Genomic DNA, 12,460 nt, shown 5'->3' with positions numbered 1-12,460 from the left:
TGTATCCTTGTCATCTTGTTAAGAAGAGAAGTAAGCTCTGAGGTGGATTTTTTGCGTCTCAGAGTTGGCCTTTCAACGATGCAGAACGCCACATTTAGTTGCGGATATGTGCAGATGGCTTATTATTACACTGCATAAGACTCTGTAGGCCAACCTAGTGCTGTTTGGTATAGGCGAGCAAGAGCGTAGCTACCCCTGCCCGCACGAGGACAGAGTAACAGTTACTATCATACTGTGCAGTACATGTCGATTCCAATATCAAAGCAGGCATTAATTATTATGGACTGATTCGGCAGACTCCGCTTGTGCTGTGGGTGTGAAGTACAAGAACAGGACATTAGTATCAGCAGTCATGTTTTTCGATCCAACTGCAGCCACTCCGATTAGTCGTCAAGTGACAGGGTGCAGAAAAGACCCTTGACGGATCTTAGGTCGGAGAAAACGATCGAGTATTTTGTGGGCTTTGTCTCATCCCATTGCTCGTACGGACAAGCCATGCTCTCGATGGGTCTCTTGGATATAGATCTGGCAGCTAGCTCGATCCAAGAGCGGACTGTTTGGGATCCAGATCCTCGGACGCGAGATCGATACGAACGAAACCACCTGAGTAAGATAAGAAAAAAATGTCACTATCATGTCATCCGTACTTGACCCTTGTACACCATTATGCTTGGATACAGGATTGAGGTCCAACAACTGGGCATAGTGGCGTTTCGCTACATGGCAGCTTCTCCCAGCTTGGTTAGACTCCTTTACTCTGTTTGACTTGGGGCCTCAAATCGAGAACAGACATTTATACGGTGCTGCTGGACGGAAACAACAGACGGGCAAGTTTGGTCCGAGCCTGCCAAGACGTGTTGCATTGCAGGTTGTGGGTTGGTCTAGCATGGGTCCCCTGCTGCTGACAAGCACTTTGTTGGTTACGACTTTGACTGTCTGTTAATCAATTCAAGACAGCCAATATTACATGGGTTCGCAGGGTTCAGATAACATCATTCTTCTATTATTGCGGAGAGACGGCTTTCTACTCTCATTGGCGTCTCTCGAGCCCCTTTGGTTCCCCAGACTGGAGAGATAGAGCACAGTTGACAATAAACGAGTGACGGGTATATACCATGCGATGGTCTCTGTTAGCTGCAGGAACCTCTGCCAGTGATACAGCGTAACGCAGCGGAACACGATCTGTCTTACCCGAGGCAACACGTCCATTGTGATCGTCATCTTGGTTTCTCTTTTGCCTCCTCCATGCAGATGCATAGAAGCGCCTCTAAGCTGTTGATTACTGGAACCACGATAGACAGATATGATCTGACTTCTTCCAAAGGCCATCCTTTCCTGAGGGCATCAGAAAAATTGACCGCTGGAAGCATAAGAGACGGAATTAGCAGGTCACTTTATGCTCCCTAGACTATAGTTCTTAGACTACTTATTTTTATACCCTACGACTTAGGAGGCCATTTTTTTCTATGGCATACCCACTGGCCTTTGAACTTCAGGCTCCAAAAGTGCAAAAGGGCGTTGCAGGGCATTGCAGGGCGTTGGACTGTTTGTCTCACACCAATGCAGGTAGACACAGAGGGGCCACGACTTCACTGTCACCCTGACAATTCCATACAAGAGAGAGGTTGTTACAACGGTTAGATGCTGCTATTTCCGTAAATTTGTTTGGGGCTATTCTCCTTTTCTGCACCTATTAACGTGGCTGTTGAAGTAAAAAAGCAAAGAAAAGAGGCCCTGGTTCCGAAAAGTAATCGATCCACGCCCTCATACAGTCACAGATGCTATTCCGATTCTCCGCAGTACATGCCCTTATCCTTCCCAGTTCCAGTTGGTCCTATGGGAGATAGAAACCCGGTGTCCGTATCCGATCGCATGCTTCGATATGTCCTCTTAGAACAGGGGTATCTAATACATTGTCAGTATAGGTGATATACAGAAAACAAGTGCTTTACGTACCTCTGGGGCAGTCTTGTCAAGGCTCAAAAGGTTCGGATAGCGAGTTTCACATCGTCAGGAAGACTTAGGCTTGCTTCTTGTTATTATCCTTGTCAGGCTCGGTATCTCCATCTTTAACATTACGATGGGAGACATGCCCATCGATGATCTTGGCGGTGGTGGCCTTCTTCTCGGTCGGGGCTTGTTTCTCAGCCTTACAGTGATCCATGCCGTCTTCGCTAAGAGCACGCGTGCTCTGCCGCTTGAATTTGGCCATCATTGCGGTTCGGGTAAGAGTTTCGATGGTTCTCTGGTTAGTAAGACTGAGGGTCATGCGACGAAGATCCTCACGAGTCTCCTCGCTCAGGGGCTGGTCATCACCCGAGTGGTTTTTGGCATCAGACATTGTTGATAGCTAGCGATGAAGATGTATTAAACTGCGTAGTAACGACGCTTCTCAAAGATGAGCTGATTCTTGAAGTGATGTTGATGGTGGTAGAGAAGGAATCGTCAGTCGTGACGGGATCATTGAAGAAAAGGCGCTCAACTCATAGAGAAGGAACAACTTGAGACCTCAAGCGCTTCATTGACGACTTCTGCCATTAACGCGACGTTTGCCGAGTAGAGAAAGAATGGCCATCACAAAGGTCATTTGAAAACGAGCGGTTCTTTTGGATCAGAGAATACAGAGTACATCACTGTTTGCTTAGCATAAAATGGTGGTCGAACCTAAGCTGGGAATTAAAAAGTCAAACGAGCACATCGCGAAGAGCTCGCAGCTGCTAAATACGTCACAAACAAGATTTATTGATATTAAAGGCTGCAACGCCTCAGTTGCTTGAAGCAAGCGTGCGACATCGGAGTGCCCGAACTCTTACATCTACAGACACCACGATATTGATAAGAACCTTACCAGGATATCATGTGCCCAGTCTACGTTTTATTTATAGTGACTTGGATATGGTCGTTTCTATCTGCCAGACATGAAGTTGACCGTGCAACACGCCATTGTCGACTACTTAACTTCATGATAAGGATTGTATTCAGCAGTACTTGCAACACATTACGATGACCAACGACTGCCTCTAAGGATGACGCCAAGCAGCACATTTAAGATCAATAAACAGCGAACGCCTTGCTTAACATGAGTCACTTCCTTTCCAATCAAGTCAGGGTACACATATACCATAAAATGATGAATTAACTATCTATGCCATGTGCTCTCAATCTGAGTTTTCCATTTATAAAACTCCAGACATCATAGTTGAGAAGACTGTAGTATCTCTATGTGTTTTCATACCACATCTCAATATACTTCAACCAAGAAACAAAACCTGCAAGCTGCTTCCTGTCCCTGCAGGAAGACAGCAACATGCTTGGGATTTACAAAATGCATACGTTCAACGCCCAGCAGCTGAGATTTACTGACTGGCGAGAGGGGGAATCCGGATAAGTGCAAAACGTTAGGGTCGTAATAAAATTCCAAATGCAAATGCAAGCAGACAATACATCGACTTGCGTGGTTAAATCCAGACTCTCCGTTGTAGATATGTGACAATTATTGTTCGGCTTCCGGTGTGCTTGTTTCATCTCGACCACCTGTCGAGTCAATCTTCTCCAACGGCTTGTCGTTCTTTGTGTCATTCTTTAAAGCCTCTTCGGAGGGCTCTTCGCATATCGAGCTTTGGTCTGCCCAGCTTACGGTTCTCTTCCTTCTTTTTGGAGTAGCTACACTCTCCTCGATTTTGTCTTGGACAATCGCGTCCTTATCCACAGTACTCGTACTCATGCGAGGAAACTCTGCAGATTCTCGAGTCGGTGTCATTGGCGGCCGACTTACAGAGTATTTGGATGCTTGCAAGCGCAGGGAGCTGCTTCGCATGCGACTAATTCGGGAGGTGTCGCCTCTATTCATATCAGCATCCCACTCTGCAAAGTCCTTTGAACTCCATGAAGCACGATGGGTGCGCCCACTCCGAGGCAGACTGTTGACTGAGTGACGAGAACCAGCACTGTTTGTTCGGCGGGGTCGATTCAGTGGGTGTGCAGGATGAGACGGGACTTGCGATCTTGTGCTTTCCATTGTTGGGAACGCATTGTTTTGGGTGTTGCGCCGCACATTGCTCACGCTGAAAATGGACTGGGACAACTCTGCAAGTTCATCTACTTCATCTTCCTTGGGCTTGGAGGTGCCTGCTCTGTTCTCCATGTGTTCGAAATATCGGACACGAATATCGTCGATCTTTTCAGGAAAATCCTCACGGTTGCGAGATAAGGACATCCATGTCGATACTATGCCGAGCACTATGAGAACCAAGATAGACGCAGCAAGGAAACACTGAACCACTAGGATGATCATGCCAATAGCTGTAGCTACAACACGGCTCAGGTCCAGGGTTCTTAAGAACGCGATGGAAAGGCCAGTGGTAACAATCTTGGAGATTGACAGTAGCCAGATAGCTGCAGTCGTGTTGCGGGACCCTTCAAAGGGTTTGAGCTTGATAATAATAGCCAGAGCAATAATCTCAAATATGAAAAGACCGTAAACTTGGGCCAGGGGGCTTGCTCGACCACCACCAATAAAGCATGCGCGCACAAACTGGTACGCCAAGTACACTGTGAAAAACCACCAGCGAGTCGTTCGATATCGAGCCGAAAGCCACCCAAAACGTTTGATGTACGGCTCATCTTGGTGAACTTTGGGCCTTTCGGGGTCTTTGTCGACAAATCTGATTCGTCGGATTGGAAGACTGGCAAATAGACGTGGCTTGTGTGCCTGTTCTTCCTCGCCAATAGAACTTTCGAGGGTGGTCGCAACAAATGGGACCTTCTTCAAGATCTTCCCTTGTTCGAAACGAAGAGTGTCGGACACTACTTCATATTTGCCTTCGCGCAATCTTGCAGAGCAAGCATAGGCTGTAAATCCGGCAAATCCCATGAACATGATGAAAATGATGGCGGCGATTGCAGTCGGCCCCGACGGCGCTTTGATTGAGAACTGGAACATTGCGAGGGTCGTCATGACGAAGAACGCAATGAAGATTGTTCGGAGCAGGGTAGCGACCATATATCCAAGCCAGTGGGAGCGGAAGTAATCAAAGCCATCCGACTTGATCAGTTTGCACTTGGCACACAATTCAAGTCCGAGCTTTGAAAGCGTTATAAAAAGAGCAACAGCTGCCAAGACGACGAGGAGCCAAATAAGACCGATAATGAATGCGTCGTTTCGAGGCACCCCGAGTACAGATAATACTCCCGGAAAGCCAGAATAGTCCCCTGGCAGTGGCATTCCCGGATTACGAGGTCCTCCGGCCCAACTATAATCGTATGGATTGCTTGAATTGAAGTCGTTTCGACGAACAAGAGCCTGTAGGATATCGTCTTGCTGGACAGTTGCCCTACTCTTTAGATTTCTGCCGAAGATCTGTTGTGCCAGACCACCTCCGTTATTGATAGGGATCGATCCTGCGGAACCAACCTGGCTTGCGTTACCTGAGACACCAGCAAAGGGGCTGATGGCCTCGATCATATCGTTGCTCGCGAACATGCCAGCAGTCCAAGCAAAGTTGCTCCACCACGCAGGAAGCAAAGCGGGCCAGTTGACAGATAGCGCTCCTGAGAAAAAGATGGACTGGAAGGTCTCGAAAATGATCAAGATGGAAAATGAATGGGCATAGTGCATTCTCATATGCGGAATTTGTACACCATAGATAGCAGTTGCAAACGAGGCCAGAACTGCAAATAAAGTGAAAACTCCAAGGATCGTTCCGACAATTTGTGGCTGCGAAAAGGTCCTGCCGTTACTCATGGTGGCCTGGAGGCATCCAATTTCGGTCTGCGTTGAGTTGGCAAAAATTCGTAGACGGGAGAAACCTTCCAGGTCGGGAATGTTCAATGCGATTGAGGGAATGCCAGCAATGTCACCAGCTGAAATGGAAGTAGTAATGTACGCTTCAATGGGCTTTCCAGCCTCGAGTGGACAAAGACTTGTGACGTTGTCCGCGCATGGATCGTAGGTTTTGTTGAAACGCTCCTCCCCATAAACCTCGATAGAGAGATGCACTTTTGTCTAGTCAGCAAGGTCCGGCAGGGCAGGGAAGGGTTCAACAACATACTCATGACATTTTCCCGGCGAATATTGGAACTTCCGTACAGATGAAATGACACTGTGAGGTTGTCGGAGTAGTATGCTGTGTCGAAGCCAGTCACGTTGAACAAGCTTCCATCGTTTAAGCAGTCGTCAAAGTCGCCGGTGTAGAGAGAAGGGGTCCTGCTAACGTCCAAACGGTCGTGAAATACGCCATCATCACCAGTCCCATTGATGAAGATCTTGTCTTGAGCGTATGCAGTCGGAAAGATTCCCAGAGCAGCAAAGAGGCATGACAATGCTGTCAAGGGTCGGCGAGTCGCAAACATTTCGACGATTGGGACGTAGTGCTAAGGGGTCGGAAGAGGCGGAATGCGGGCGAGCCCGCCAGGGCAGATACTGCGATACAGATGTCGCTATCTGGAATCGATTATGATGCTGAACAGTCGAAGGGAGCGTGTGGTGAGGCTAAAAGGTCTGGCGGTGGGAGATCGGCCGATTTGAACATTAAGGTTGAAATGCAGGTCTCAAAATTGATGTTCTCGGTTAGTATTTCGTTGACTGGCTACGCAAGCCGCTAATACTGGCGGTACGAAGTCGTCGTGAAGCGTAAACTGGGCGTTATAGATGGTCGATCATCGGAAGGTTGCCAAAAGAGAGGAGTCGAGAGACACCGAGTAACGGGAGATTAAACCTTGGTGTTCTGTGCCAACGCAAAATCTCGTGTTTGTTTGACGTAGGTGTAACCTCCAAGACACAATAGTGGCGCAGCGGCTGGGAGAAAAAGATCGGCCATTTAAGGTTGACGGACAGGTTGGCAGCTGCAGGGGCTTTAATTAGGGGAAGGAGTCAACGGGTTGTAAATTCGAATTAAAATTGTATTCAAAACGTGCGACACGGTTTATTCAACTCAATTTGACAAAAGCACTGAGTAACATGGTTCAGGATAAGGAGAACGATGATGATGATGACAAGGAAATAGTGCAAATTCAATATGCACAGAAACAAGGAAGGTTGGGATTCGGATCTTGAAGAAATTCCGGGGCAAGTTCCTAAATTTGGAGAGGCAAGTTAAGTCGTCGCAATCTACCTTAGTAGGTAAGGTCAACCAACACAGATTGCGCCTTCCCATTTACGAATCGCTTTTGGGTATCTTTTTTCCATCATGACGGTCTCGAACGGGCGACTGATAAGTAATCCTTACTATTAAATTAATCATCTCGCCCAAATGCTTTGTTCTTCGTCTGGATTGCCCCAATAGGTAGTCATTTACTTCTGTAGAGCGAAACTCACGCGACAAACTCCTTTTTTCCATCAGTCAATGCAACACGACTTGAGCGAGTGTTGCTCGCCTGCTTGTTCATCGCGCCACCATCCAGGAGTGGGCTTGTAATGAATGGTTGGCCTACAGCTGCCAGAATTCAAGAGGCGGGGAATTGTCCCTTCCACGTGTCGAGCCTCCAGCGATTGCGACAGTTCTGTTGGAACTTGGCGACTTGAGAGGACATCTCTGATTGGGGAAACTTGGGGAGGGCAAGTTTTACATGTATCAGCCGACAACAGCGGTTGCGAATTCATCACTTAGTATCCGTTACTGTAGGTACACAGGCGAGGAAAACTGTTTATGCTACCAGGGCCAGGTGCACCGCTTCCAAATGAGTAGTTAGGCCTTTGTAAATCTTGCTTACTGAATCTTGTTTGGCTTTCCTGGTAAATTCGTCAAAGAATTCACAAGCGACTTGTAGAAAGTGGGAAATGCGCCATTATCAGACAAGCTGTTTTCTAATCACAACTCCCTCGCAAACATCATAACAATAGGTACAATCATCGTTTTCTCTGATACCACTATTGTAGAATTCTATATCCGTAGAAACACTGCTCTTCTGGTCTGTAGATGGGCTACAGTATTAATTCTCCTTCCCAATCCACTACTCGTACTGGAGTACCAAGAGGCCAATCCCACATAAACATCCAACCAGTGGATGCCTCTGATCACTCATGGGATGAGCAACGACCCAACCCCATTCAATCTGTTCTGGTGTACCTTTAGCAGTATACACAAAATGAAAGATTTCCAGTTTTGTTCGGACTGTCGGCGGCAGAGTCGGCCCCGAAGCAATGGTTCTTGGCTTCCTTATCCACTGGATCCGGGTGGAAGAATGGAGCCGGACCGTGGCGGGCCTTGGCAATCAATGGCGACTAAATGCAACAGAATGAGCATATCTTGGAGTGTCCTTGGGGTTTGCTAGACTGGTGATGGATCATGATTGTGATAATTGGAGACATAACCGTACCGTGTCGGTCTGTAATGAAGCCATCGTAGTTAACTTGTACTACATTCGCAACTAATGCAGTTTATACGAGTCATTGCAGGATGCGAAACGAATCTTAAACGAATTCGAGGGATTCTTCCAGTTTTTAAATATTAACAGGCCAGAATTGTACGGCGGGAGCCTGATCGCCAGGGGAGTTGCCAATAACGAGTACGTTGATGCAGCGCAAATGGCAAATGGTCAGCATCTGACCAAATTCTTATCTGTCTGCATGTGTACTCCGGCAAGTCGGGGAGACGATTTGCCCTAAAAGAATGAACGGGGAGTACGCAAACATACATAAGAATCCTTCTATGTACGTCTGCGTGGCTTTGTCGATCACTTAACCGATTGAAAGGGCAGGAAAAAAACTGTGTCGCATCAACGTCAGAGATTACTAATTCCATCATGACTGAGGGGGGAAGGCCTTTCTCTCTTCCCACCTTTGCCGGGCGATCGCCCGACAACCGCTGTGGGACCAACAACCAGTTTCAAGATACAAGGCTGCGGAGGAATAAGACCGGGCTCGAGAGACGGCAAATCTGAAGAGATACTCACGATAGAAACCCTGTTAAAGTGCTGGAGCAGGTATCATGATAGGGTACAATTAGAGACTCTTTCAGGCACAGCAATCTGCCAGAACCAAGAAAGCCACAGCCGTCTCTCACTCTCAGGAAACGGTTGGTGGGTATAATGCATAGAACGTGGGTTATGTGTGGATGGAGAATGATGGATATGCCATAGAACATGGAACGTGACTGTCGGATCTCTTGTTCGCATTCTTACAGCACCCTGGTGATGAAGATGGATACGGAGATGCAGACTTACGAGAGATGGGGGGTTAAAGAGGGCCCCTACTGCAGCTGCAGCGGTTGAAGGTTTCACTGCTACCTTCCTGGGTCGAATTTTCGAGGTACCAGAAACTGATTGCTGGCCATGGGAAATTCGAAAAGGAAAATGATAATCCATGTTGTGCATCTCGCCTCATAATTGCAGCTAGTAGTTACATGGTGTATACCAGTGACTTAGTTGGTGAGCTCTGAAGTTATACAAAAGGCACAATCGCGATCATAGTACTTGTGTCCAAACCATAGTATCTACTATAATTCAAAGTTATAGAGATTCTCCTCGGAGACCGTCGTCGCAACCTGGATCTTTCATCATGATTCCTAAATAGGTTGCCCATGCCCATGGCCGACCGAGAGCGACGCTCCGACGACCTACTGTCCCTAGCGTCGCCATGCCCAATAATACTATATCTGATTGGTCTGTGGGTTCCTCGGCGGCATGTATAAGCCTCAAGTCCCGAGCACGTCATTGAGAGCTAAAAGCGCAAACCCCATTCATTTTTTCCTCTTTCTGACGGTGAGGGTCGCGAGCTTGGTCGATGCCATGGAGACAATTGGATACAGTGGCCGATTTCGTCCGTTTTGCCAATAGACACGCAATTTTTTCCCTTTCTTACTCGTTCTCTTGCTCGTTGCGAATGTATCGTTACACCCCTCCTATCCAGTCGACCCCAGTAATTCTTGTTTGGACTAGGGATGGGGAGAGGGGACTAATCATGACAGGGTGGATGTATGAAGATGAGGTGGATGAGCATGAGGATCGAGGTACTTTCTGTATTCCCGCTGAAAGATGATTTAAAATCAAAGCCATTCCTTCATTGCTGGGCTTTCTCCCATTCTTCTCGTTCTTGTCGTCTGTTCCTGTTTCGTCGTCTTCTATCGAGCAACACTTGTGCTGTCGTTGACCCCCACGATTGCATTGATACAACACCGAGATTCGAATCGACTCGGTTTCCATTGTTCCAATTATTCTATACCCTTGAAATAACGCCAGAAACCCTCACAACACAATGGCCAACACTCCTCATGGTGGTGTCCTAAAGGACCTCTTCGCTCGCGACCTCCCTCGTCAATCCGAGCTTGAGGCCGAGGCTCAGCAACTCCCTGCTCTTACACTCAGCGAGCGACACCTTTGCGATCTTGAGCTGATCCTTAACGGTGGTTTCTCTCCCCTTGAAGGTATGCGCCGCCACTTTTTCTCATGATAATCACTTTTTTTCGCTTTTGCTTTCTCGCTGGACGGCGCGGAGCGTTGACGAACGAATTGCGGTGCCCCGCCCCCGCATCTCCGATCACCGGCGACAGTTTGCGACAAGAACCTACCTTTTTTTAGCATCATGAGTGAGAATAGGAATTGACCGCCAACTTTACAGGTTTCTTGACCGAGAAGGACTACAATGGGTAAGTTGATGCGGAATTTATATCCGATAGTTCATGAGCTAACAAATCTTCCAGCGTTGTTGAGAACAACCGTCTCGCCGATGGAGCTCTCTTCTCCATGCCCATCAACCTCGATGTCAACCAAGCTGAGATCGACCAGCTCGGCCTCAAGGCTGGTGCTCGCGTCACCCTCCGCGACTTCCGTGACGACCGAAACCTCGCTATCCTGACTGTCGAGGACATCTACCGACCTGACAAGTATGCAGTCCCCATAGCCCTGTCTCTTACCAAGCTAGTGGTAGCTAATACAGATGCTTTACAGGGTCAACGAGGCCAAGAAGGTCTTTGGCAGCGACGATGACACTCACCCCGGTGTCAAGTACCTCTTCGACACCGCCAAGGAGTTCTACGTTGGTGGTAAGCTTGAGGCCATCAACCGCCTGGAGCACTACGACTTCCTCGACCTCCGATGTAAGCAATTGGAACTGTCTCTAAGCTCACCATGAAGCTAACATTCACAAGTCACCCCCTCTGAGCTCCGCGCTCACTTCAACAAGCTCGGCTGGCAAAAGGTCGTCGCTTTCCAGACCCGAAACCCCATGCACCGTGCTCACCGTGAGTTGACGGTCCGCGCTGCCCGCTCCCAGCAGGCCAACGTCCTCATCCAGCCCGTCGTTGGTCTCACCAAGCCCGGTGACATCGATCACTTCACCCGTGTCCGTGTCTACAAGGCTCTTCTACCCCGTTACCCCAACGGTATGGCCGCTCTCGCTCTTCTGCCCCTCGCCATGCGAATGGGTGGTCCTCGTGAGGCTCTCTGGCACGCCATCATTCGCAAGAACCACGGTGCTACTCACTTCATCGTTGGTCGTGACCACGCTGGTCCCGGTAAGAACAAGCAGGGCAAGGACCACTACGGTCCTTATGATGCTCAGGTCCTCGTTCAGGAGCACCAGGAAGAGCTTGGCATCAAGATGGTCGAATTCCAGGCCATGATCTACCTACCCGACTCTGATGAGTACCTCCCCATCAACGAGATCCCTGAGGGTACCCGCACCCTCAACATCTCTGGTACTGAGCTCCGACACCGTCTTCGAACTGGCAAGGACATTCCCGAGTGGTTCTCTTACCCCGAGGTTGTCAAGGTTCTTCGTGAGGAGAACCCCCTCCCCGCCGAGAAGGGTTTCACTGTCTTCATGACCGGTTACCAGAACAGCGGAAAGGACCAGATTGCCCGTGCTCTCCAGGCCACCCTCAACCAGGGTGGCGGTCGTCCCGTCTCCATGTTGCTCGGTGAGAATGTGCGACACGAGCTCTCTCCTGAGCTTGGCTTCACCCGCAAGGACCGCGACCTCAACATCCAGCGCATCGCTTTCGTCGCCTCTGAGCTGACCAAGGCCGGTGCCGCTGTCATCGCCGCCCCTATCGCCCCATTCGAGGAGGCTCGCAAGGCTGCCCGTGACCTCGTCGAGAAGTCCGGCCCCTTCTTCCTCGTCCATGTCGCTACCCCCCTTGAGTACTGTGAGAAGACTGACCGCAAGGGCGTCTACGCTGCCGCTCGCAAGGGTGAGATTAAGAACTTCACTGGTGTCGACGACCCCTACGAGGCTCCTGCCAAGCCCGACCTCGTTGTCGACCTCGAGAAGCAGAACGTCCGCTCCATTGTGCACCAGATCGTTCTACTCCTCGAGAGTAACGGTCTTCTGGACCGCCTGTAAGCGATGATTTTTGACGATTTATCTCGGGAATCAGCCGAGGGAGATACCCGCTAGCTACGCCTGCCCACTGATTTGAGTAGGATGTTTGTTGCTCTACCAAGTTTTTGCAAATAAAAGCGCAAGGATAAACGGAATTGGCGTTAATTTGAATGAGATGGATATGGAAAAGATGCGCAAATG

General features: G+C 48.9%; 3 protein-coding genes across 3 annotated transcripts; 1 reads left to right on the top strand and 2 right to left on the bottom strand.

Moving 5' to 3' along the window:
* Window positions 1-1,635: 1,635 nt before the first annotated feature.
* EDB82DRAFT_497157 (uncharacterized protein) lies at window positions 1,636-2,774 on the bottom strand. The gene is made up of 2 exons (XM_065608545.1): window positions 1,957-2,774; window positions 1,636-1,905 (listed from the first exon to the last, which is right to left on the bottom strand). Exon 1 carries the CDS (start codon window positions 2,339-2,341, stop codon window positions 2,021-2,023), a length of 321 nt encoding a protein of 106 aa, XP_065464649.1. The 5' UTR covers window positions 2,342-2,774; the 3' UTR covers window positions 1,636-1,905; window positions 1,957-2,020.
* Window positions 2,775-3,428: 654 nt separating this feature from the next.
* On the bottom strand, window positions 3,429-6,641 carry EDB82DRAFT_155307 (uncharacterized protein). The gene is made up of 2 exons (XM_025733977.2): window positions 6,051-6,641; window positions 3,429-5,997 (listed from the first exon to the last, which is right to left on the bottom strand). The coding sequence occupies exons 1-2, from the start codon at window positions 6,349-6,351 to the stop codon at window positions 3,494-3,496; spliced, it is 2,805 nt and encodes a 934-aa protein (XP_025584829.1). The 5' UTR covers window positions 6,352-6,641; the 3' UTR covers window positions 3,429-3,493.
* Window positions 6,642-9,922: 3,281 nt separating this feature from the next.
* Window positions 9,923-12,327, top strand: EDB82DRAFT_154645 (sulfate adenylyltransferase). The gene is made up of 5 exons (XM_025733975.2): window positions 9,923-10,361; window positions 10,556-10,583; window positions 10,638-10,820; window positions 10,885-11,033; window positions 11,085-12,327. Exons 1-5 carry the CDS (start codon window positions 10,193-10,195, stop codon window positions 12,278-12,280), a joined length of 1,725 nt encoding a protein of 574 aa, XP_025584828.1. The 5' UTR covers window positions 9,923-10,192; the 3' UTR covers window positions 12,281-12,327.
* The last annotated feature ends 133 nt before the right edge of the window (window positions 12,328-12,460 follow it).

The sequence above is a fragment of the Fusarium venenatum genome (genome assembly GCF_020744135.1).
Source record: "Fusarium venenatum strain MPI-CAGE-CH-0201 chromosome Unknown EDB82scaffold_2, whole genome shotgun sequence".
Lineage (NCBI taxonomy): Eukaryota > Fungi > Ascomycota > Sordariomycetes > Hypocreales > Nectriaceae > Fusarium > Fusarium venenatum.
The sequence above is the reverse complement of the archived record's forward strand: the minus strand, read 5'-3'. Positions and strand labels throughout refer to the sequence as shown.

Excerpts from the sequence above, each read along its gene's own strand:
- EDB82DRAFT_154645 (XM_025733975.2), top strand. The coding sequence starts at position 10,193 with ATGGCCAACACTCCTCATGGTGGTGTCCTAAAGGACCTCTTCGCTCGC. Across the intron at positions 10,362-10,555 it reads TGGTTTCTCTCCCCTTGAAG|GTTTCTTGACCGAGAAGGAC; the intron begins GTATGCGCCGCC and ends CCAACTTTACAG. Across the intron at positions 10,584-10,637 it reads ACCGAGAAGGACTACAATGG|CGTTGTTGAGAACAACCGTC; the intron begins GTAAGTTGATGC and ends CAAATCTTCCAG.
- EDB82DRAFT_155307 (XM_025733977.2), bottom strand. The coding sequence starts at position 6,351 with ATGTTTGCGACTCGCCGACCCTTGACAGCATTGTCATGCCTCTTTGCT. Across the intron at positions 5,998-6,050 it reads TCGCCGGGAAAATGTCATGA|TGCATCTCTCTATCGAGGTT; the intron begins GTATGTTGTTGA and ends ACTAGACAAAAG.
- EDB82DRAFT_497157 (XM_065608545.1), bottom strand. The coding sequence starts at position 2,341 with ATGTCTGATGCCAAAAACCACTCGGGTGATGACCAGCCCCTGAGCGAG.